The sequence below is a fragment of the Ptiloglossa arizonensis genome, chromosome 7 (assembly GCF_051014685.1).
Source record: "Ptiloglossa arizonensis isolate GNS036 chromosome 7, iyPtiAriz1_principal, whole genome shotgun sequence".
Taxonomy (NCBI): domain Eukaryota; kingdom Metazoa; phylum Arthropoda; class Insecta; order Hymenoptera; family Colletidae; genus Ptiloglossa; species Ptiloglossa arizonensis.
Window position 1 is genome coordinate 24,762,581 of NC_135054.1, and position 22,491 is coordinate 24,785,071.

The 22,491-nt window shown below is 35.1% G+C and overlaps 7 protein-coding genes and 1 long non-coding RNA gene across 13 annotated transcripts; 4 read left to right on the forward strand and 4 right to left on the reverse strand.

Annotated features, from left to right (window-relative positions):
• Positions 1–311: 311 nt before the first annotated feature.
• On the reverse strand, positions 312–1,495 carry Med10 (mediator complex subunit 10). Its single transcript, XM_076317362.1, has 3 exons — positions 1,251–1,495; positions 701–784; positions 312–618 (listed from the first exon to the last, which is right to left on the reverse strand). The coding sequence occupies exons 1-3, from the start codon at positions 1,370–1,372 to the stop codon at positions 429–431; spliced, it is 396 nt and encodes a 131-aa protein (XP_076173477.1). The 5' UTR covers positions 1,373–1,495; the 3' UTR covers positions 312–428.
• A 241-nt stretch (positions 1,496–1,736) lies between these two features.
• Positions 1,737–4,651, reverse strand: LOC143149739 (uncharacterized). Of its 2 annotated transcripts, XR_012992857.1 has the most exons (3): positions 4,424–4,651; positions 2,903–4,247; positions 1,737–2,827 (listed from the first exon to the last, which is right to left on the reverse strand). XR_012992857.1 is itself a non-coding variant. In XM_076317361.1 (2 exons), exons 1-2 carry the CDS (start codon positions 4,518–4,520, stop codon positions 3,712–3,714), a joined length of 633 nt encoding a protein of 210 aa, XP_076173476.1. In that variant the 5' UTR covers positions 4,521–4,651; the 3' UTR covers positions 1,737–3,711. The 2 variants fall into 2 exon arrangements, 1 of the variants encoding a protein (XP_076173476.1); XM_076317361.1 differs by having other exon boundaries at positions 1,737–4,247.
• LOC143149738 (epimerase family protein SDR39U1) lies at positions 1,860–4,708 on the forward strand. Of its 2 annotated transcripts, none has more exons than XM_076317358.1 (6): positions 1,860–2,151; positions 2,248–2,354; positions 2,429–2,699; positions 2,780–3,045; positions 3,114–3,227; positions 3,293–4,707. In XM_076317358.1, exons 1-6 carry the CDS (start codon positions 2,127–2,129, stop codon positions 3,404–3,406), a joined length of 897 nt encoding a protein of 298 aa, XP_076173473.1. In that variant the 5' UTR covers positions 1,860–2,126; the 3' UTR covers positions 3,407–4,707. The 2 variants fall into 2 exon arrangements, with proteins under 2 accessions (XP_076173473.1, XP_076173474.1); XM_076317359.1 differs by having other exon boundaries at positions 1,862–2,151; positions 2,225–2,354; positions 3,293–4,708.
• An 800-nt stretch (positions 4,709–5,508) lies between these two features.
• Positions 5,509–10,597, forward strand: Atg101 (autophagy-related protein 101). Of its 2 annotated transcripts, none has more exons than XM_076316930.1 (2): positions 5,509–5,667; positions 6,460–10,597. In XM_076316930.1, the coding sequence occupies exon 2, from the start codon at positions 6,468–6,470 to the stop codon at positions 7,122–7,124; it is 657 nt and encodes a 218-aa protein (XP_076173045.1). In that variant the 5' UTR covers positions 5,509–5,667; positions 6,460–6,467; the 3' UTR covers positions 7,125–10,597. The 2 variants fall into 2 exon arrangements, with proteins under 2 accessions (XP_076173045.1, XP_076173046.1); XM_076316931.1 differs by lacking the exon at positions 5,509–5,667 and adding an exon at positions 5,675–6,285.
• LOC143149505 (uncharacterized) lies at positions 9,199–15,199 on the reverse strand. The gene is made up of 2 exons (XR_012992798.1): positions 15,120–15,199; positions 9,199–10,882 (listed from the first exon to the last, which is right to left on the reverse strand). It is a non-coding gene; the product is annotated as an uncharacterized LOC143149505 (long non-coding RNA).
• LOC143149501 (prolactin-releasing peptide receptor) lies at positions 10,771–17,468 on the forward strand. Of its 3 annotated transcripts, none has more exons than XM_076316925.1 (4): positions 10,771–11,317; positions 12,068–13,203; positions 13,776–13,998; positions 15,678–17,468. In XM_076316925.1, the coding sequence occupies exons 2-4, from the start codon at positions 12,232–12,234 to the stop codon at positions 15,716–15,718; spliced, it is 1,236 nt and encodes a 411-aa protein (XP_076173040.1). In that variant the 5' UTR covers positions 10,771–11,317; positions 12,068–12,231; the 3' UTR covers positions 15,719–17,468. The 3 variants fall into 3 exon arrangements, with proteins under 3 accessions (XP_076173040.1, XP_076173041.1, XP_076173043.1); XM_076316926.1 differs by having other exon boundaries at positions 10,771–11,295; XM_076316928.1 differs by lacking the exon at positions 15,678–17,468 and adding an exon at positions 15,366–15,654 and having other exon boundaries at positions 10,771–13,203.
• Positions 16,888–19,435, reverse strand: LOC143149502 (N-alpha-acetyltransferase 30). The gene is made up of 3 exons (XM_076316929.1): positions 18,976–19,435; positions 18,484–18,659; positions 16,888–18,215 (listed from the first exon to the last, which is right to left on the reverse strand). Exons 1-3 carry the CDS (start codon positions 19,172–19,174, stop codon positions 17,898–17,900), a joined length of 693 nt encoding a protein of 230 aa, XP_076173044.1. The 5' UTR covers positions 19,175–19,435; the 3' UTR covers positions 16,888–17,897.
• Positions 19,436–19,984: 549 nt separating this feature from the next.
• Rps8 (ribosomal protein S8) lies at positions 19,985–21,588 on the forward strand. The gene is made up of 5 exons (XM_076316932.1): positions 19,985–20,016; positions 20,380–20,510; positions 20,715–20,966; positions 21,050–21,179; positions 21,432–21,588. Exons 1-5 carry the CDS (start codon positions 20,013–20,015, stop codon positions 21,539–21,541), a joined length of 627 nt encoding a protein of 208 aa, XP_076173047.1. The 5' UTR covers positions 19,985–20,012; the 3' UTR covers positions 21,542–21,588.
• The last annotated feature ends 903 nt before the right edge of the window (positions 21,589–22,491 follow it).

Below are 22,491 nucleotides of genomic sequence, written 5' to 3' on the forward strand. Positions count from 1 at the left end.
AAGATATCAGGTTCTTTAGGGAAAACATGAATAATATAAAATGTGCTACAAGCTTGTTTGGTAAGCAAAAAAATTGTCCACAGATGTATGTATAGCTGCCAAACCAATTTAGTATATAATCTATGAATTACAATTAACACATTAAAAGAATACTGTGAATCTTTCTTCAAAGTACGATACATTGAAAATGGACCTAATTAAAAATTACAACATTACGTTCTTTTATTTCAATATTTCATCACTGACCTCCAACTGTAAAATAAAGTAACAGGTGAAATCCATATTCCAGGACATATATAACAAAAATAAAATGTTGCAACTTTTTGTACACAATTTTTTTTAATAAACATCTGTGTTGCACAATTATAATCAAAAGAAATTAACAAAAGGGAAGTGGATAGGGGTATTGTATTATATAATTCACTTGTTCACTCGTCACCACGTATTGCTCTATATTTAGCCAACTCATGTGGAAATACTCTAGTTAGTTCAACAAGCATATTTGCTTTGAATTTCCGATACGCATCTATTTTTCCTTTTACTTGTTCATTTTTGGTCAATGCTTTTTCAATGCAGTCTTTTGTATATAGCTGGGGGTTTCTGCCTTGGTCGATATAACTGAAATCATACAAAATTAATTATAACTCCTACCTTAATCTTTGTTTATGGAGTCTATCATAATCAAACTATATTTACTTACTCGAAAACCTCCAAAGGTACATGGACATCTTGAACCTGAGACTTGAGCTTGTCTATTTCTTGTAAGCCATTTACTAAACCTTGACTAAAAATTAAAACATTAACATGCATATGTTAATATACCATATAAAATAAATAACAAAACTCATTGAGTATCTAAGTATTTATTTTTCACGTTAATTCATTTTTAATCAGTCCTTATAAATTAAATATATGTAGTTATTAACCGTAATGTGATAATATTTTCCAATTATTAATTGTAATATTAATTTACAAGCGATAACTTTAAATAACAATAATCAATCTTGTCTCTCGTACATCAAAGTCTGAACGTCTTCTTCTTCCGAAAACGTCCTGATTGAAATTGACGTTGAACCGCATTCATAATATATGTCTCCTTACCATGGACATATTACAAATTTAAATTATTTCACGTAAGTCACGTGTAGTAATTGTCAGTATAAATAGAACAAGTTACTGTCGTTTTAGTTGATGATACATTTTTAACACGGATATAATAAAAGAATCTAAAACATTATTACGATACTTACATCTTCTGATTCAATACATTCTGCCCTTGAGGCTGAAAGTCGCTCACTATAATTCGAATTTGCCTTACATTTTCAATAAAAAGCTCCAACTGCGTTTCTAAGTTTTCTAGTGCAGACGCCATCTTTTATATTTCATTACGTATGCGTCACTTTTAATGATGTATATTGGTTGATCACCAGTCAAAGGATTGTATTTTACGATGACAAATAGTTACTAAAGTCACTAGTTAGTGGTATTAAATAATAAACAAAGTTTACACACACACATACACATATAGTGACTTTATTACCTATATAGCCACGCCATACGTTACTTACACTTTTGAAAAGGCATGCTACCCGAAACAATAATTCATGCCTTGAGGAAAGTTACCAACTCCGATTATCCTTTTTCCTTCGTAGCACGTAACTCAATTTCGTTCGTGTGTTTAGGGGTTTAACAGAGTGATTCTAACCAATCGATTTTGAAGATAGTGAAGAAAAGAGGTTTATGGCTGATAACATTCAATGATTTTATTATATATATATATATATATATATATATATATATAGTGTGTGTGTGTATAAATGACGAATGTAAACTTAAATAATTTTATTCAAATTAAACCGATGGAGAATTTCATTTTTAACAATATCTATTTTTACTTATGCCCCAACAGTTTAATTATACGCACAAAACAGTTAAAAGGATTACCAGTTACCATTGATCGCAAATAGCAAAAGCGCATGCGAGTGCAATTCTGAACAGTTTACTATTTGAGACAATAATTAATCACTTATCTATGATTCAATCTCGAATGAAATTGATGTAGCGTTAATACGTATATTTAAGAAACAATATTCTACATTTTATAATACATTTATTTTTGCAATCAAATGGCTCTGAAACACGTAGTTATAGGCAAGTTTTTTCTCGTTTAGCAAATTGTTAATAATTTTTGAAAACTAATATCAATTAGTAGGTTATGTCACAGATAAGGTTATATAATTGTCTCAGGTGGTGGTACGGGCTTTATCGGATCACAAATAATAAAGTCACTATCTAATAAAGGAATTTCATGTACTTGCATTTCTCGAGTGCCTGGACCTAATCGAATGTCATGGGTAAGGCAAAAAATGTTATATATTTGTGTCTACAAAATGACTGATAACATCAATATGTAATATAAAATGGATAGCACGATTTGGAGTGTAATGGTTTACCTGAAAACACAACTGCCGTGATTAATGTTGCTGGTCAAAATGTACTTGATCCTAAACAACGGTGGTCGGAAGGATTTAAACAAAGTGTTATAAATAGTCGAGTGAAAACAACAAAATTGTTAGCTAAAGCAATAGTAAATACCAAAGCTAGTATTTTTGCAACTATTTCTGGAGTAGCTTATTATAAACCAAATGCCATGGAGTATACCGAAGAAAGCAAGTGTGAGAAATATGATTTTTTATCGGGTAAATTGATAGCTTTGTACTCACTTTTTGTAGACATTGTCTAGATTATATTAGATTGAAATAATTACATTACGCATCAGAACTTTGTCACAAATGGGAAGCAGCTGCACAACTTCCACAAGATAGTGCTATCAGACAAGTTACAATCAGATCTGGAGTTGTATTAGGAAAGAATGGTGGTATGATTAAACAAATATATTTACCATTTTTTATTGGTTTGGGTGGTCCTATTGGTAATGGAAATCAGTACATGCCTTGGATACATATAACAGATTTAGTCAACATGTTCTTGCTTTCGCTTAAAAACGAAAATATACAGGGTGTATTAAATGGGGTTGCTCCTCAGGTGATTGACTTAAATTTAAATTGTTTCAATTTTTTTGAATCTGTATAATTCATAAATATTATCAACAGATTGTGACAAACAAAGAATTTACAAAGGTATTTGCATCGACAATGCAGAGACCTGCATTTATTCCTGTACCAAGCATTGTTTTGAACATCCTTTTAAACAAAGAACGAGCAGCGGTTAGTAAAAAGCATGTATTACATTATTTCTTATTCCTTTCGACAATTATACTAGCTCCTTTTAGATTATGCTGGAAGGACAAAAAGTTATACCCAAACGTGTCAGAGAATTAGGATTTCAGTACCAGTATCCCGATATAAAGTCTGCGTGTGCTGAGATACTTGGTAAAAATGTTTGAGATAGAAATGGATAGTTATTCATAGTTAATAGGCTTCTACATTAAAGTTAAAATTCACATTTAATTGTACTCATTTATATAATACATGAATAATGGAAAAAACTAAAAAGAATATCATTTTTAGTTTTACATTGTTTTCTTACTCTGGCTTATGAAGAAGTACACAAATATGTATGTTTACACAGAATACATACTTAAAAGAACATTTTTATACATGTCCTTTTTATCGTGATAACTTCTTAATGCCTTTCTGTCTATTAGATCTGAGAATTGATCAATTTCAATTACAATTTTCTTAAACAATGTTATTTATAATTATTTAATTTATTCTTTAAACATGGTATTTTTTCCGAAGTAGATATTGGTATTGTCTTAGTTGGTGTACAATGTATATAGTCGGTATTAGGTACAATTAAAAATGATTGGTTTGAAGCATATTCACTGACCGACTTAAAAAATTTAACTTTATTTACATTTAAGAAATAATTTATCTCTTTTCTAAGTTTTTGTAATTCTTCCCTTGTGAAACCTTGCATACTTAAAGAGATTGTTTCCCCATTTTTATTAAGTATAAAAAGTCCCATATCAATAGAAACTCCAACGTATCTTATATCGCTAAGTTTCATTACAATGTCCAAGTCATACGCTGTTTTAAAACACAATTTATCTGTCCAAGAGTATTTTTTAATAACAGCATTATTCTTGTCTTGATCTAATAACAAATCCTGCCATTCTCCAAATGTATCCAAACTGAACATAATTTCCCCCAAAAGTAAGACAATCAGATAAAGAGAATTGTTCGACAGCTGTCGAAATATTTCAATGAAAATGATTGTCGACACTAAAAACAGCAAACGTAATAATGTTAATTAATAATTATAACTATAGTATGTGAAATATACATCAATAGGTAATTTTCAAAACTATGGCTACAAAATAGAGAAAAAAAATATCGTATATTACAAAGAAATTTTAATCAAACGAAAATTATATTATCCGAATATAATTGTATCTTACGACTAAGTAATGACCACGCAATAAATCCTGGCTTTCGGCAGACATGAATTTTCCGTTCATTTAAAATTAAAATGCGAGGTTTCGTAGGCAAAATCATATTATCACGCTAAAATTTCTCGCGTTTACAATCGAATTTTGGTTAGAAAAATAACAGAACAAAAATAAAACGAGTTTCGATTTTATGTCAGAAAAAGTTTAAAGCTTTATTCTTTACTTGTTAATCACAAGAATATTGTTATTTCAAAATAAAAGTATTTTATTACAGAAAAATATGTATCTTTCTGGTATTACCAAGTGTCGAAAATTATAATATTATACTGTTGGGTAAAAATGCAATAAAAAGATCACATTTAATTTGTGTGCGATGTAAAAAAAGAATTCATCCAATATGTTTTGATAAACACCCACGTCACAAATTATAAATATTACTCTCCATTTAAATTGTTTATTTATAACACAAAAATATTTTTAATTTGTAATTTGTTATTTTATGAAATGCATCTGTATTATTACATATGCGTACTGTAAGTTTATAAATATTTCAAGTTTTGTTTGATAAAAATGATTGAGAAGATAACAATGAAATACAAAATGTTTTATTTTGTAATGTATTATTGTACTATTATTATAGTATTGTACCTATTGTAAAATGTATTATTTACATTAAAAGGAGAAGCTGTGCGATGTAGTTGTGTTCGTAAATCTAAGCGCGCGACTTCGACAGTCGGTAATGCACTGTCAGCTGTCGACAACGGTCGAAATGTGCTGGGTTTTCTCGAGATAAAATCTGAACAGTGCGATCGCGCTACTTGGGACTCAAATAGTTAAGGTCCGTTCTTCTTATCAGGCGTTACTAGAGAACAATCTTCGTTCTGCGTCAAAGTTACTAGTTTCGCACCAATCAAAATCCACATTTGTTTTTGGTACGTACTTTGGTTGGAGCAGACGCTAGAGAATTTAATCTTAAAGTGAACAAATTAATACCACCGAGTGTATATATACCAATAGAGAATCGAGAAACTATATATATATATATATATATATATATATATATATATATATATATATATATCGTAAAATGGCGCGTGTCGCAAGGACAGCTGTTGTTTACCGACAAAAGAGATCTGTAGAGTCTGTAACTTGTTGGTTCCAATAAAATAATTTTGTGCGACGAGTGTTACGAACGTACAAATTTCTTCACAAAGGAATTTCAAAATGAATAGAATCTGGTGGAGTATAAGAAGGTAGAAATCACACGATAACGAATTAGTTTAAACGATAAAGTGGTCATACAGTGGTGGCAGTGGTAGTAGCGGTGTGGTAATAGCAGTGGAAGTGGGTTGTTTAGGTATTCAGGAAAAAGATAGCGCAAAGAAATTCTTCATGGAAGAATTAATCAGATTGTACAACGCGTCGTTAATGATTGAGAACTTACATATTGAATTTACAAAGCATTTATCACGAGAAGCGTGAAAATTAAAGTACATCGATTAGATCGAAAGAAAAACGAACGGAGAAGTAAGTTATAGTTACGCTCGAAAACCTGAGCAACGCTTATTTCTCAAAGGAATAACATATTCCTAATTATTGTTACGTAAAAGTGTGAATAAAGTATCCAAAGAAGCTATTTTTCGGAGTAATTTTTCGTTTTATTTCGATGTGAGCACATACATGTCGAATAATTCTATCTTCGAAATTTTCAAAAAATGTAAGAATTTACTTCTATGACGTTATTCATCGATTATTTAATTGCATTTTTGGAGTACTGGACAATTTTCTACAATTAAAAGATGACCAAATATCATCCAGTATCGCAACAAGTCTCCAGTGATAATCAACGTTTCTACCACTGCTTTTACGAGGTTAGAAATTGATCGACGCAATTATATTTTTCTTTTTTTTATCTGTAAAATTAGTTTTCTAATTTCTTTGCCCATTGTGTGATTTATTATCATTAGATTACAATCGTGACATACTTTCAATAGATCTTAAGTAGAATTCGTGTAGATTTTCAGTACTTAAATCTTGTTGTATAGGAATCACCATGAATGCAAGAACTCAATTGTTCGAATTAAGTATGGAGGGCCGACAAGTGGACGAAGCGGTAGCAAGTATCTTCCACAGTGTTCTTTTCCACCGAAGTCTCGGTAAATTTAAGTACAAACAAGAAGGCAGCTATTCAGTAGGTACCGTGGGATATCAAGATGTCGACTGTGATTTTATCGATTTTACTTATGTCTGTTGTTCATCAATGCATCTGGATCAAACTCTGAAACGTGAAATATCAGGTTTTTCTGAAGCTTTACGTTCCACCGATAGTCCAGGTTCGGGCCAAATATCCTTGGAATTCTTTCAGAAGAAGAAAAATCGTTGGCCCTTTCAACCAGAATGCATACCGTGGGAAGTATGGACAGTACATTTGGAATTAATAAAATTAACAACAGAGCATGAAAGACAGATATGCAGGGAAAAAGTTGGCGATTTACTAACAGATAAGATTCTTTACATAACAGAAGTAATGAATCGTCACGATTATCTTCCTAAAGTGCCAAATCAAGCTGAATTGGATCTGATCTTTGATACTTCGTATCCTGATATACAACCATATTTGTTTAAATTATCGTTTACGACATCTAGTCCATCGAGTACAACAATGGGTAACACAATGAAGAAATTGATCAAAGAGACATTGTCTATTTAGTCGTATTATCTTGCAGGGAGTCCTTAGCACGATGCATCTACAATGTGAATTCCTTTAAATAAACAACTTTGAGAGTCGCTTTTTGCTAATGGAAGAATATTACTTGCCTTATCGAGTTGTTTTTGTTTAGGTTTACACATATATTCTGCCTTTGTACCATTTTAATTTCTTTTACTCTTGATTGACGAGTATTTGTTTTGCTATATTCTACATATTTGACTTGCAAAGAGACTTCCATGCCTGTTATGTATAGAAAAAATTATGCAAAAGACTTGGGAAGAATTAGATGGGACAGGATAGAGTTAGGATACCATTACAGTTTATGACCTATGTACATAGAAGTTTTATGCCAACAATACTTGTCAGGAAAAACAGACTAATACTTACAATAATTGTAATTATATAGACCTGAAATGTTTGTAAAAATTTCTATAGTACAAAAAAACGAATTGTGTATAGCCGTTACCTTTCTGTGTATGTACTGTTCTATATAGAGTCTGTTGCATAAGTTTATCAAGTACATATTAAATAGGAAATGTCTCTTTGTAGTCCTAAAATTCTAATTTATTTATATTTTTTAACATTATCAATAGTAAAAGAATAACAGATTTTTCTAGTGTCTCATTAACATAATCTAATTTCAGAAACCTTCGTCTTTCTTGTTTCTCTTAAACTTTTATTGTGGTAGTAGGGATGTATAGATATTTATTGGGTAATAGTAAATGTATATGGCAGTGTACGATGTTTGTTTTAGAAAAACTAATTTAACAGGCAATAAATGTATTTTAATGCGTAAAGTTATTATCATTTCTTACTGATGTAAATAAACATTCGAATGTTTATCATTGCATTGTAGTTACTTACATGTTGTTTCTATTTGGAAACTTAGAGCGTTGCAACATATATTATCGATCCTTAAAAATGATATACGATAAATGGAAGAAGTAGTACACTCGATGTACGAAGAAATTGTCTCGCAGATGGTTTATTTACTTTAGTGTTTATGTTAAGGATACGTTTTAAACTTAGCATATACCTTTTTAGAAAAGTTGCAAGCTGTAAAATGTCAGTTTATGTCAAGATAATTGAAATCGTGCTATTTTTGTAATAGTTTAATTCACATGTGTCAGTATGTGGAAAAAAGAAGAAATTCTTGTTTAGATTGTAAAGATTCAAAGGAGTTACTTGAATCTAACAAATGAAAAGTGTGATTGTTTGTAGCTTTTGTCTCATTTTATTAGCAAACTCGCGTGTTGGAAATATCTAAAAATGTTGTTTATCGACATGAAAATGTGACTTCAATGTGCGCGTGACAGAGTAGATCAACCACGAACGCATACACAACGTACGAGCAATGTTAAGCAACGTATATGAGAATGCATCGTGATGTAGATACACGTAGTATTCGATTGAGTACTGAATGAAAATTCGTTTAAATAATGCAGTGAAATAAGAGACAAATGCATATACATTTTATCGAGGAACGTGACATATCGATCGAGTCGAACGATATTGTGTACATAGATAGTTTGGAAATTGAACGACTTTATAGACGATCAAGAATTGACTGTTATTTACGGATAGTGATTTACAGCCACACGTGTATTTCCTACGATTAAAAATGAATTTGAAAGAAAAGTTTTTTGTCGTTCAACTGTACTATTTCACATGTAAAACGATAGAATAAGCAATCAAATAGTAATAGCAAATGATTGTATAGATCAGAGAAGATTCGAACGATTCTAAAATGGTTCACAAATAGTTACATACACAGGAAAGACCTGTTACGGATTTAAAATTGTAAAATAGAAAGCGAAGTGATACGAATAATTTGTGCGAAAATGGAATTTTCGAAAGTTTCATGCCTTCGTATTAAATTTTTATAATGGAGAATTGTCACTTAGAGAGTAGTATACGATGTCGAATTGCAAATGTTGAATGAAAGCGACAATGATTATGTATTAATTCGAAGCGTATCTTGGACGTCTCACGATTTCACGATAGAAGAGACTCAGGGTGCCGTTTATTAAGAAAGAAATAACTGTTACCCATTTTTCAAAGTACAGAATAGATGATCCGATACGTTTATTATCTTATAATTTTAGCCAAATTAAAAGGTAAAGAATTGGGTTTGCGAGAAGTAACATTGAACAAGTTTGACGCGTGTACCAATGTAAATAGAGAAATTTATCCCTTGAGACTTGTTGCTTGCCTTTCCTACGACCAATCGACAAGAACACAACGAAACACAATTGTTTCGGAAATGCTCGACTTGGTATTACATTTGACAGCAACGTTTTATTTGATAGCTCTTTTAACTTAACGTTTTATCGTTAACCAAAAATATACATAGTTGGTTACCAAAATTACTTATTCGTCTAAACGTTTAACAATTTCGTTAAGCGACTGTTTTATATCGAATCCCGTATAATTTAAACGTGTCCGTAAGGATACGAAGATTTACACTGTTATTAAATCTACATTCTACGCGTACGTATGTACGCACGTATGCACGTATGCACGTATGCACGTATGCACGTATGCACGTATGCACGTATACACGTATGCACGTATGCACGTATGCGCGCGCGTGTATATCATGTGTCATTGTAAATTATAATAGTTGCACGACTTTGCCAAATGTCAAACGTTCTGTGGACGTTAAGTGTTATGTAGTGGCAATGTAACGTGATGTTCATCGTGTAAAAATGCGCACGTGCACGAATTTATGATAACGACGAAACGTAGAGGATGCCTCGTGATATCCATCGAATCCGAAGAAAGAGAAATGTCCTTTGAAATAAAGCGATCGTTCCATATTTTTATACGAGCATCAATTTTCTGAATACATTTCTAGCAAATCGTGGCGTACGGTTACGAGGATTTGGCGACACGAAACCCCCGATTAATCGATCGTACGAAACTATCGAGGTACGTGCAAGTTTCTGCCCAAATATTTCTCGGATTTGTTGGACATTGTGGACCTTGCACAATATTTTGTGATTGCGTGCCTGTAAACATTCGTACACGCACAAATCGTTACAAGTGTATATAAAGGAATTGTACAAAAAAATGACGAATGAAAGATGGCTGAGAAGAAGGGGAAGTGTGCAAAGAAGCGGCTAGACATAGATACACGTGCAATTAAATAAAAGATTTACGAAGTAGCGGTAAGATAATACGTTTGAATAATACGCGTCAAGTTATGCTATATCACCAAGATGTATTTGCGTTTGCATTCAAGTAAATAATGTACATATACGCGTACGCGCATGCATAGATGCAGTCAGGCACACATGTAAGAAATGGTAATTAATGGTAAGGTGTAAATTTCAAGGTACGGTGGTAGCGAGAAAAGTGTAGCTGTATTGTAAGAAGATAATGGAAATGCTTTAGATTTAATTTATCATAAAAGTCACAAGGATAAACGTTTCATTCTTAATAAATTACCGTATTTTACAAGGGGCATTTCATTAAGTGTATATGTATATTTGACACCTTTCTGGAAGGAAGAAGATAAAGGAGAAGTAGGTAGAACTAATTGTAAGCTTGGCCGATGGTAACACGAACGCCTGCGCGAGAAAACAGTGGTTGGTCTGGTTAGGTTCGCCAGCGATCTTCCATTCTCAGTTGTCGATAGAAGAGGTCGGGTCGTTGGTCGTCTCGGACTCGTTGGCGGTTCATGTAACATCGAAGGTCTGCGCGAGTCGTTGCGTTTCACCGAACAAAAACGTTCCGAAGATACGCGGAAGAAATAACTGAAAAGAGAATTGTCGAGTTTCGTCGAACCGGTTATGGAGTGATGATTTCTGCTTATACTTTCAACTCGACAGTGATATTATTTGACGTATAGCGTCAAGTTTTTCAAACGTATCGCCAATACAACATACAATCTCGCGAGAACGTTGTACGGGTGAACCGATCGGCGTCGATTGTGGTTTAATTTCTTTACTTGGCAACATTCGTTTCCCAGAATTCGTAGAATACGTTTATTCGCAAGAAAAGTTTTAATTCGTAAACTCTCTCTCTCTCTCTCTCTCTCTCCCCCTTTCTCTCTTCCCAGATCTCTTGTTCTTTCTTCCCTCTCTCGAAAGAATCCCTCGTGGGACTTTTTCCATAAGAATAAGTCCAAGAAAACTGCAAGGAAGCTGAGGAGCGGAATCTTCAACAGGTGGCTCAAACCTAAGTTTAAGGTTGAAATTTTACGTGTACATTCTTCTTGATAATAGTATTTTAACGACGGTCAAAATAATCGATTGTTTTTTGCAAACTTTCAAATATCCATCCATACGAGGAATTGTCAACCAGCGAAAAGTGCACTTTCGAAACGCGAATAGTAAACAAGAGTACCGATTCATCGTTGGATATATTTTTTGTCGGACAGCTGAAAAATTGTATTCAAAGTGGGTTTCGACGAAAAGATAGTAGCGTTGTAGCACTGGACTATTCGTCAGATTCGTGGTTCGCGCAATTCTGTTCTATTTTCGGGGGCTGTTTTTAACTTGGTAACCTCGAGAAACGCCAGATTTTACTATTTTTAAGATAGCTCGTTCGATTCGAACGACCGGAAGGTGGAGGTTCGCGAGCGAAAAACGATGCGTCAAAGTACGCGGACGAAGTATTCCTCGGACACATCGATACGTGTCGCGAGATTTTTTCACGGTGATAGTTTTCTCGCTGGCCAAAGAAGAAGCGACGGATAAACGAAAGACGTCTCGATGGACGAAAGTATTCCTCCACGAGGTATCCTTGTCCGATATACTCGGTTAAAAAGAACAGGAGGAACGAGGGCGATCGAGAAACTGATCTCGCTCCTTGTTGGTTTTTCTCAGTACGGGCACGATCACGTTTTTCCTTCCTTCTCGTTTGGTTTTACGTTTACTCCGCGATGCCTCGCGAAAAACGTAATAAGAAGTGCTAGGTAACGATATGCAAAATTGTAGGAAGAAAGGAAATCGGAGGGTATCTTTCCAAGTATACTTGAAAGAAGGAAGAGAGCGAGAGTTCGAGAAAGGGAGGAGAGACGGTATCGGATCGACGCGAATGCGAAACGTTCGGATACGTTTTTGATGGATACGTGAACGGGAGAGGACAGTGCGAGAGAAGAATGGTTAATGGGACGGTTTCGGGTAACGGTAGTATGGAGGAAATTTGGTCGGTCAACAACGACTCGAGTCGAGTCTCTACGACCGTGGAGAACGATGCGACTTCGGACACTATCGTGCAACTAATATTTTACATTTTTTACGGAAATATTTTTGTACTGGGTGTGTTCGGTAATACGCTGGTGTGCTTCGTCGTGGCACGAAATCGTCAAATGCAGACCGTAACGAATCTGTTCATCACGAATCTGGCGCTGAGCGACGTACTGCTTTGCATGCTGGCGGTTCCGTTTACGCCTCTGTATACGTTTCTCGGCGGTTGGATATTCGGTAGAATCCTCTGCCACTTGGTGCCGTATGCTCAAGGTGTCAGCGTTTATATCAGTACATTGACGTTGACCAGTATCGCGATCGACAGATTCATGGTGATCATATACCCGTTTCATCCTCGTATGAAGATCGATGTTTGCTTGGGCGTGATCATTGGTATCTGGACAGTGGCTTTGCTGGTCACTCTGCCGTACGGACTTTACATGCATCTGGAAGAACCGTACGCTTACTGCGAAGAACATTGGCCGACCGAACGATTTCGTAAAATTTTTAGCTCCGTCACCTCGATACTTCAATTCGTCTTACCTTTCTTCGTGATTGCGTTTTGCTACACCTGCGTATCGATCAAATTGAACGATCGAGCAAAATCGAAACCGGGCACCAAGACCAACAAGAGGGAGGAAGCCGACAGAGAGAGAAAGAAGCGAACGAACCGGATGTTGATAGCCATGGTCACTATATTTGGAATTTCTTGGCTACCTCTCAACATTGTCAACGTCGTCGACGACTTCTATTCGCCGGCCAACGATTGGTCCTATTACAGACTCTGCTTTTTCATGACGCATTGCCTCGCCATGAGTAGCACCTGTTACAACCCATTTCTTTACGCTTGGCTCAACGATAATTTTCGCAAAGAATTTAAGCAAGTACGAAGAACGAATCGTATTCTTCGTATCGTTTCGATACCTAAAACAGCGTATCTATCCCCGTAGTCGAGACCTTTCCCCTTTTTCGTTTTCGTTTTCGTTTTCGTTTGCGAAAATATCTAACACCGAAGAAAAGTTATCTCGTTTGCATGGTAATGCTTGGGCAAATTTCACTATTCTTTGTTTTTCGACACCGACGACAATCGATTCGAGCAACCGCGTGTCCCGTGCCTTTTTATTTATCTATAGTACGTTCCATCATCGGTTCCATCGTATTTTTGCGATCGATTCTTTCGACTCGAGCTCGAACGTGCCGTGAAATCACTGGTATTTCAAACTGTAGGTACGCGTGTACACGCAACTGTGCGCGTATGCAACAATGTCTTGCTCGATCCGTGTTAAAACGAACGGTCTTCCAACTACGCAATGTGACAAATAGCGATGCAACGCGCGTACTCTCGTTGTGAACGCGTAGTCGCGTAACGAGCAATAAATTTTCAGTAATGCGTAAAATTAATCAAAAGCTGAGGTCGAGTCTCGCGCGAGTTTCACCTTTTTGAATTTTTTTCAAGGTACTTCCATGTTTTCCGAGATCTGACAATGGTCGCGCTCTAAGAACCACCGGAGGATTCCGGAACGATAATGCGTGCAACGGCAACAATACTCTTCAGGAATCTTTGCTACCGAATCAAGCTCGGATCAGGACACCGAATCCAGAGATTTGCGAATTGATCGTTCTCGAAGCGACAACGACGAACGCAACGTGTCGAGAGTCCGCGAGAATGGAATTCGGTGGTAAGTACAACATTCTTCCCTCTTTAAATACGTATCTAGGTACGTATCTAGTTACGTCTACGCGCCTAAATGGATACCACGTTTCGTTTTCGACCGTTCTAAAGTTCGGTTCGGTTCTCTTCTTTTCTCGCTGTATTTCATTTTTTCTCCGCTTCTACCCTCCCTATTTCGAAATTAAAGGACGAACAATGACGAGAAAGAGGAGAACGAGACAGCAAATCGACCTTCGTCCACAATACGATACCTAGATAGATTTTCGATCAACTGCAGTTATTCTTATCGAGCAATCTCCATAAGGTTGTCTCTCCTCGGAACCGATTACGTTATCTGTTACGCGATGGAGTTTCATTGGACGGTATCGAAAAAGCAGAGATTGCGCGTCGCTGACAAATTCCCGAACCGCTTTATGATGTACCAAGCATAATGCGTCACGGTAACGAATGGCTACGAGTATCTCGAAATCGGGTAGATAAATCGGATACGGGATGAAAACATGGGAAAACGTTGATCGTTTCCAAGCGATTGCTAAAAATAGCTAAGGCACGGGATGGTGGGGCGATAGACCGGCGGGAGTGAATTTAATTGAAATTGAAAATGCCATTCGAATATTAAACAAATCAAAATTCCCTCGGAATACACTCCTTTTTAATCGCGTTGAGCTTGTAATTACGAACTACCAGATTCTCATCGTTTTACATCTTCGTTTATACATATCGTGCAAAGCTGGGATTATGTAACTTCTACCGTGTTACCAACGAGTCCATTTTTATCGCAAGCGGGGGTACCGTTAACGAGAAATGAACAGGTATCGAGGCAATTGTTTCTCGAGAAAAGTATCCAAGTATTTACATATTCGTTACTTTGTCGAATTAGAGATTCATATTTTAACCCTGAACAATCAGAGATTTGATCGATTATTATTGGAGAAAATTGGATATGTCACAGCATATTGATTTTTCAAACGGTTAAATAAAAGTGTGAATGTGATTACAACGCGAATAACGACTGCGTAGAACGCTACAGGGGGATACTATATATAAATCGAAAACGTCGTCCGTTGTGACGATCAATTACATTCGCACGTAGTAGATATATGTATGTACGTATTTACCCACCCTTACCGTGCTATGCATTTTCAATAACTTGCCACGGTACTTCCAACGACACCGAGACGACACATACTTTCCTTTTTCCGTTATCGTCCATTATCGTTTGTTATCATTTGTCCTATCGTCCGCTATCGTCGCTCGCACTTTACCGCCGTACCCTTCCTTCCGCGCTCTAGCCCTAAAACTGCTTTCTTTTTATCTTTCCGCCTTTCTATTCTGTTCCATTTCATTTCGACCCGTCTCGTTCCGTTCCAGCAGCTGTGTAAGGCGGGCCGGAACGATCGGATTGACAGATAGAAAATGCTGTGCTCCTACGAAATCGGTTGAAAGATCAACCTTCTTGTTGGTTGACAAACATCTGTGTTATCTGCAATATTATGTATACACAGCTGGCCTTGTCGGAAGCTCTTAAAGCATTACACGATCGGAATAAGAGTACAGAACCACGAAAGAGCCAACATTTCTTCTCCTAATTCTAATTAGTACCCACAGACAGCCCCGTCTGGCTATCCATTTACCTCTACTTGAAAATTTTATCTTTGATAATGACTCATCTCTCTCGTGTTACAGAAGCAACTACGTTTACCATGGAGAGACTTTCGTGCCAGTAGCACTATTATTGGAAAATATTGCAAGACCTTTTGCATTAATTGTATAATTGTTAAGTAAGAGGCACCTACGTATAGAAAAAAACCTACCCGTATAAATCGCGTATAAACTGTGATAAAATTAAGGATCAGTTTCGACGAAACCTGTTATGTATACGAGCACGTATGTGTGTAGTAATATACAGAGAAAAATGAACTCGTATACAAGCGATTAGAAACGGTTTCGATCTTTTCCGTTCTCACTATATACATAACTCGATTATATTTATGGGCTGCTTAAATATTTGTGTAAAATCAATAGTATCGGACAGTTCCGAATTTTAGTTTGTACCGAAGAAACATCGAAAATGATCAAGTAGATAAAAAAAACGACGCTTCTTACGTAAAAGGAAGACCCAGAGAAGACGTTTTCTCGGTAAAACGGTAATAAAATTGTCCATTTTCTATTATATGTATCAAACAGATACCATAACTACCTATCGATAGTAATAGTAATTACTATTCGATAGTAAAAATTTCGGTATTGAGTGTTTCTTGAACGAAATGTTGCGCAATGTCCACGTACCTTTCTTTTTTGCATTTTCGCGGAAAAAAGATAGAGATCGATTAACTGCGCGCGACATGAAAAGTTTAAACGAACAAATTTATATATCGCTAGGTACTGAACAATTTTTCTTTTGGTCACGATCCATCTACATTCCTCTATTTCCCCGCAACGCGTACAACATCGTATAGAAATAAAAAATATCGTTTCGAATTCGGGAAACTAAAGACCAAAGACTGCTGTTTTGCACAACAACGCTATTTGAATTTCTCGCGAAAATCTCGGTTGATCGTTCACCGGCATGAAAATACATCATTAATTGATGAAAACCGAAATTAGCTTTGTTCGAATTTTCGGCCATTCACAAGGATGAATTTATTTCTTCTCCCCTTTCGCTCGTCTCCGATTACAATTCCGCGATAACTCCTCGTTATCCTAGTAAATGATTGCGGTAAGGAAATCGAGAGCGATGGAAAAAACCAATCACGTTCAAACGAAACGAGAACGATTTATCGATCGAATTTGAGAAAATCACTCCGAATTCGAAAGTGTTACTCGTTCTCTTTTCATCTCGGACACTTAATCGCACTTTCGTATAAATTTACCGCGACGAATAAAAGTAGTCTAGTCTAAAAACATTTTCGCATTTTTATTAACATTTTTACACGTTTTAATAGTTACATTATACAATCTGAGCCTCGCATTAATTTTATACAAAGGTGGATATAATAAGTAAACAGCAGTGAATACGGCTCTGCGTCAATCGCGTGCGACATACTTTCTTCGGAATATTTTAATTTGGCAAATCATAATTTTATCCTTTAGTCTTTACTCGCGCACGTCCATGCGTGCCGTACACGGCTCTAATGCACCTGCACGTTACAGAGATGCAGTACCTGATACAACGAACTTATATATAACAATGATTTCGATTCTTTTTTCATTACACATACGCACGTACATGTTCAAAATGATATCTGCGAAGGTAGAACACTATTGTTCTATTAATACGTTATACGACAAGCGGCAACGAATTCTCGATATTACAACAAATGTATCGATTAAATGTTGATTTTACGTATGATATAGGTATCCACTTAAAATTGACTTTGCATCTTTTACTTCATTGTATCAGTGTATGTACACATTTTTGTAGCGTAAGGCATGAGATATAATACATCTACTATTTGTAGTAGCCATTTGACAATATCGATCTTCTTCCACTATCACCTTTCACTTTTATACTCTCAAACTGCAATTGTAATCTATTCCGATAAACGTTAATGCCAAAGGGAATACTTTCTTGTTGGTACTTAATGAATACTCACGACAGATCAAAAAATTATACATACGTTAATAGTATTTTGATTGACACTCTCATCGTGTTTACATATCAACAATATACGATGTAATGGCATATTGTGGCAAGAAAATTAATTATCAAGTTTAACATTGCGCAACGTTAAACGTAAATTAAGTGTAAAGTGGTTAGTTTTCTTCGAAATATAAGTCTCTTACGTGCAAACAAATGACAATCTCTTTGGCATTAACATTGCGAATCTTTCGACGTTACAGAATATAAGTGTTATCTCTCTTCAATTATTTAAATTATTATTGACATATATATACAGATGAATTTCATCTGAGCCATAGCTTTAACCGCAGAGCATCTACACCGTTCAAATAGTACCGAAATAATCGCTTATCGCGCACAAAGCCTAGATTCTCGTATAAACGTAGCGCCGCCTGGTTAGTAATCTCCGTTTCCAGAACTACTTCGTCTGCGTTGTCTTCCATCATTGCTTGAATCGCTCGTCTTACCAAATTTGATCCAACCTTCCGCTTTCGATATTTCACATCGACGGCTAACATTGCAATGTATCCACGTTTTATCACCTTTCTGTGGATATCCAGTTTGCAGACAATAGCACCGACACACTCGTCACCGTGCATCGCCTTGACGAACAAAAAGCAACAGTTTTCTGTAAATTCTATACCTGCAAGACAAAGGAATCTAACGAAAGCTGGCTGAAAGTTCTTATGCTTTCTCAATGCTTTCTAATGCTGCATTAAAAATTTTACTGTTCTTTTAAATTCTATGTAAACGACGAACAAAATTATACAAACTATCTTAGAAAGAATTGAATTAAATGTATAGAATCGGGAAATAAGTATCTATACCAGCATCGTTTGAACGTATCAACATTTTTACAAGCATACGTACCAAGAAGCACAGTTTTGGCCAATTGTGAATGAAATATCTATACGTGTATATGGAGTAAGGCTCGCTTAAATCCTTTTGCATTGAGTGCATAATATCGGGCATTTGTAATTCGCTTGTGTAACTAACATATTGGATGTTATTCCCTTTATTTTCCAAAGACAATGTTTCTGCCTCATCTAAATGCATACAAACAAAACGTGGTAAGAATAAGTTTACAAAAGTATAATTTCTACTATGTTTAAAAAGTCGTTGGTATAAAAACACGAACTATATAGATTCTATATAGAAACTAGTTTCAACTTAATCAATTAACGCTTAGTAATAATAATGCAATATCTTGTATCGAATATTTTTCAATACATTTACAGCTCTATCACCTACTGTAATTATAAGTTGCACGATGCTATGGCTTCGCTATCCTTTTTTTTCAAGGGCATTCAAGTTAGATACCCCTTGTAAAGACAACAATGTTTAGATACAAATTTCTCATACCGTGCTGGTTTAAATGACCTTGTCGAGGTATTCCATTTGTATGTGGCTCTCCGTATACTTCAGTCGTTTTCAGACTAAGTCGAGATTTAATGTCTATAGTAATATCTGTCACGGAGTTTTCGTTCTTCTCTTCAATGTTACTTTGTTGGGTCTCCGGTTCATTTGTATCTGTAGCGTTGTCCATCTTAATGCTTTCCATTTCTTTTAACTTTCCTATTTTTTAAATTTCCGAACTCCGTTTCTCAAGGTAGAATATGTACAAAGTATATCGGAAATGTTGTTTTCACAATTTTCTAGAGAATGCACTGACGTGGCATCAGAATTTTTAGACGAGGCACATATTCCTTAATCGAATTTTCATAATTACGGTAGATTAAATGTTTCTTTAATGTTGATTTTACCTCAATATATGGATATCCAATATAAACTGCTGAACGACGGACACCATATTGAATTTTATGCGATGACTGCTTGAAGTGAAACATAAACAATGACTTTGTGAGAAACGATGTCATAGCAAATTTCTTTCACAAGAATGCAACGTTCCAGTTTTCATTTTAACCGTCGTATTGTAACGTTTCTGTAAAGGTGAGTGCTCATGACAACACTTGTCAATATATAAATACATTATCGCATCATTTTTCCTATTGTATATTGAACGTAATTTCGTTTAACATTTACGCGTTATGTTAAATTCTACTATTTATTTATAAGAATTTTACGTGTGAAACATTCATATCCTTAGATACGTACGAACTTAATTTATGCATTCGTGCACATTTTGTGTGGCGCGTATAACTGATTTTGCCCATGGAATAAATTTGTAACGCTCGATATTTCAAATCTGTAAACAGTAGATGTTTGTTATTGAAAACAGTCAAAAAATAAGGAAAACTATATTCGATTTATTTTATCCTTTCTATACACACTTCACTTTTCTGATACAAGAGAGCGCTCGCATTGGTGGGTAATACCGGAAGTAGGAAGAAGTCATACTAGAGTTTCGTAGATTCGAGTTCCTTTTGAAGCTAGGCAATATGGGTGAGATCCTCGATTTTATACGATTTTTGTTTTCATCGGTTTGAATCCGTATTTTCTGTTTAAAAGTTTTCAATAAGCAATTATAAATAGTCTACAAACACGTTCATGTCTGTAGTTCATACGTATATTATCTCGATAAGTGTAATATAATGGCTTAAAAATTAATTTATTAGTGGTGTCGATTAATATTTTATTTATTTAATATATGATATATGTTATTGTGTTTTTCGTTTTTCGTTTTTCAAACTTTCACATATTGTTCGTATACTAAAAGCGATATTAATACGTTATACTATTAAGACGACCTTTACAAATTCGTTTATTTTAGTATGCAGAAAATGAAAAAGAAATGATCCGTTACAGGTATTTCTCGCGATCATTGGCATAAGAGGCGAGCAACTGGTGGCAAAAGGAAGCCCATACGTAAAAAGAGGAAGTTTGAGTTAGGACGTCCAGCCGCAAACACTAAACTTGGAACTAAACGAATTCATACGGTATACTTATATAGTGTTATATATAAAAGTCTTTATTTTTTCAAAGATAATTGTAAAATAATATGATGAATACCTTTACCTACTCTGACCATTGTGTTGACCTAAATCTCACAGCGTACTGAATGAAATTTCATATCGGATAAAATTTATTTGTTTTAAAACAAGTTTAATCTTTGCCAACTTTTCCGTTCCTATGTGAATCAGGTACGTACACGAGGTGGTAACAAAAAATACAGAGCACTTCGTCTAGACACAGGAAATTTTTCATGGGGTTCTGAATGTACTACAAGAGAAACGCGTATTATTGATGTGGTTTACAATGCATCGAATAATGAATTAGTGAGAACAAAAACTCTAGTGAAGAATGCGATTGTCACTATTGATGCAACACCTTTCAGACAATGGTACGAAAGTCATTATGTTTTGCCATTGGGACGAAAACGAGGTGCTAAATTGGTATGTGCACTAATTAACTTTATAATTCCTAGCATTATTATTAATTGTACATTTTAATAAGAAAGCAAATTAAACATATATAGACTGAAGCAGAGGAAGAAGTTCTAAATAAGAAACGTTCAAAGAGAGTAGAAACCAAGTACAAAGCAAGGCAACGTTTTGCCAAAGTAGAATCTGCTCTGGAAGAACAGTTTGCCACAGGACGTGTACTTGGTAAGCAAAATTTCATATTTAATAACATTCGTATAATGTGTATCTCTGTAAAATGCGTGGCAATCTATTTCAGTCCACTGTTGTTTATTAAATCGTTATAACTTTATTGTTTATGCTATAATCCACACAGTTCACATGGAAAGTAACAGTGGTTCGTTATAGTTTGCTGTGTGGGTAAAACACAAAGGGTTGGAAATATTAGAAATTAAGGTTTTTGCAATATCATAAGTTTTAAATTATTATAAATTTCAGCTTGTATAGCAAGTAGGCCAGGTCAATGTGGTCGAGCAGATGGTTACATACTTGAAGGAAAGGAACTTGAATTTTACATGAGAAAAATTAAAAGCAAGAAAGCTAAATAAACATGTAACTACAACAAGAAAATAAAAAAATCTATATAAAGTATAAATTGGCTATAAATTCATAAATGATACAAGTAATCCTCGGTTTCAAGACGAAACAATCGGATCTGTCAGCTACCTTAATTCGAAATCGGATTCAAAATTTGTTATCAGAATCCGATCAACATTACGTCGGTAGCTGGGCATTCGATTTTATGTGGTCGAAGCTTCAAAACGGTATCGAATGCGCGCCAATGTTTTACATTAATGCAATGCATTTTTTTTTTATGTCGTAAAAATTTTGTCAATGAATTAGCAAGGTTTTCTCGATGAAGCTAAGCCCCAACATAACCTTACTTGAAGGTATTATGATTTCCTCGGGACAACCTTCCTTGCCAAACCATTGATAACAATATCATGGAAATGTAATGAAAAATGTACAAAATTTTTAAATCGATGCGAGGAGAAAGGAACGTTCTCGGTGGCCAGTCGGCTTTTATCGATACACTCTCAAAATTCTATCTTGATACCGAGGATTACTGTACTGGACAGTTAATCAATATATCATATTCTATACATATTTAAAAATTCCTTTTTACCGATCGATTTTAAAGTAGATTAAGCTTAGTTCATGCTCGACGCGTACTTCTATTCGTAGATAAATGAAAAGAAAGCAACTTTATGACGTGAATATAAGCCGTATTTTTGTAAAGCATGAACAATTAATGGAAGAATTAACAAAGGAATTGTTAAAATATCTACATGCCTGAAATGATCGGAAGAATTTTTATTAAAATAAAATAGATAAAATTTGTATTTTAACGGTAGGTAGTTCCGATTCGTGCGCTGTATTATTGTAATACAGCGTTGTCCCATGTATAAATGTCTCACGTATCTACTTTCCCTTCTAATCGGTCCTCACACACACACGCGCGCGCACAGAGTGGGATGTAGAAATGACATGGGGCTCC

Excerpts from the sequence above, each read along its gene's own strand:
- Rps8 (XM_076316932.1), top strand. Across the intron at positions 20,511-20,714 it reads GAACTAAACGAATTCATACG|GTACGTACACGAGGTGGTAA; the intron begins GTATACTTATAT and ends TATGTGAATCAG. Across the intron at positions 21,180-21,431 it reads TGCCACAGGACGTGTACTTG|CTTGTATAGCAAGTAGGCCA; the intron begins GTAAGCAAAATT and ends TATAAATTTCAG.
- Atg101 (XM_076316930.1), top strand. The coding sequence starts at position 6,468 with ATGAATGCAAGAACTCAATTGTTCGAATTAAGTATGGAGGGCCGACAA.
- Med10 (XM_076317362.1), bottom strand. The coding sequence starts at position 1,372 with ATGGCGTCTGCACTAGAAAACTTAGAAACGCAGTTGGAGCTTTTTATT. Across the intron at positions 785-1,250 it reads AATGTATTGAATCAGAAGAT|TCAAGGTTTAGTAAATGGCT; the intron begins GTAAGTATCGTA and ends TTTAATTTTTAG. Across the intron at positions 619-700 it reads GTACCTTTGGAGGTTTTCGA|TTATATCGACCAAGGCAGAA; the intron begins GTAAGTAAATAT and ends GTATGATTTCAG.
- LOC143149739 (XM_076317361.1), bottom strand. The coding sequence starts at position 4,520 with ATGATTTTGCCTACGAAACCTCGCATTTTAATTTTAAATGAACGGAAA. Across the intron at positions 4,248-4,423 it reads TGCGTGGTCATTACTTAGTC|TGTCGACAATCATTTTCATT; the intron begins GTAAGATACAAT and ends TGCTGTTTTTAG.
- LOC143149738 (XM_076317358.1), top strand. The coding sequence starts at position 2,127 with ATGGCTCTGAAACACGTAGTTATAG. Across the intron at positions 2,152-2,247 it reads TCTGAAACACGTAGTTATAG|GTGGTGGTACGGGCTTTATC; the intron begins GCAAGTTTTTTC and ends TAATTGTCTCAG. Across the intron at positions 3,046-3,113 it reads TAAATGGGGTTGCTCCTCAG|ATTGTGACAAACAAAGAATT; the intron begins GTGATTGACTTA and ends TATTATCAACAG.
- LOC143149502 (XM_076316929.1), bottom strand. The coding sequence starts at position 19,174 with ATGGAAAGCATTAAGATGGACAACGCTACAGATACAAATGAACCGGAG. Across the intron at positions 18,660-18,975 it reads AGGTCATTTAAACCAGCACG|ATGAGGCAGAAACATTGTCT; the intron begins GTATGAGAAATT and ends GTATGCATTTAG. Across the intron at positions 18,216-18,483 it reads GGCCAAAACTGTGCTTCTTG|GCGATGCACGGTGACGAGTG; the intron begins GTACGTATGCTT and ends TTGTTCGTCAAG.
- LOC143149501 (XM_076316925.1), top strand. The coding sequence starts at position 12,232 with ATGGTTAATGGGACGGTTTCGGGTAACGGTAGTATGGAGGAAATTTGG. Across the intron at positions 13,204-13,775 it reads TTCGCAAAGAATTTAAGCAA|GTACTTCCATGTTTTCCGAG; the intron begins GTACGAAGAACG and ends ATTTTTTTCAAG. Across the intron at positions 13,999-15,677 it reads CGCGAGAATGGAATTCGGTG|AAGCAACTACGTTTACCATG; the intron begins GTAAGTACAACA and ends CTCGTGTTACAG.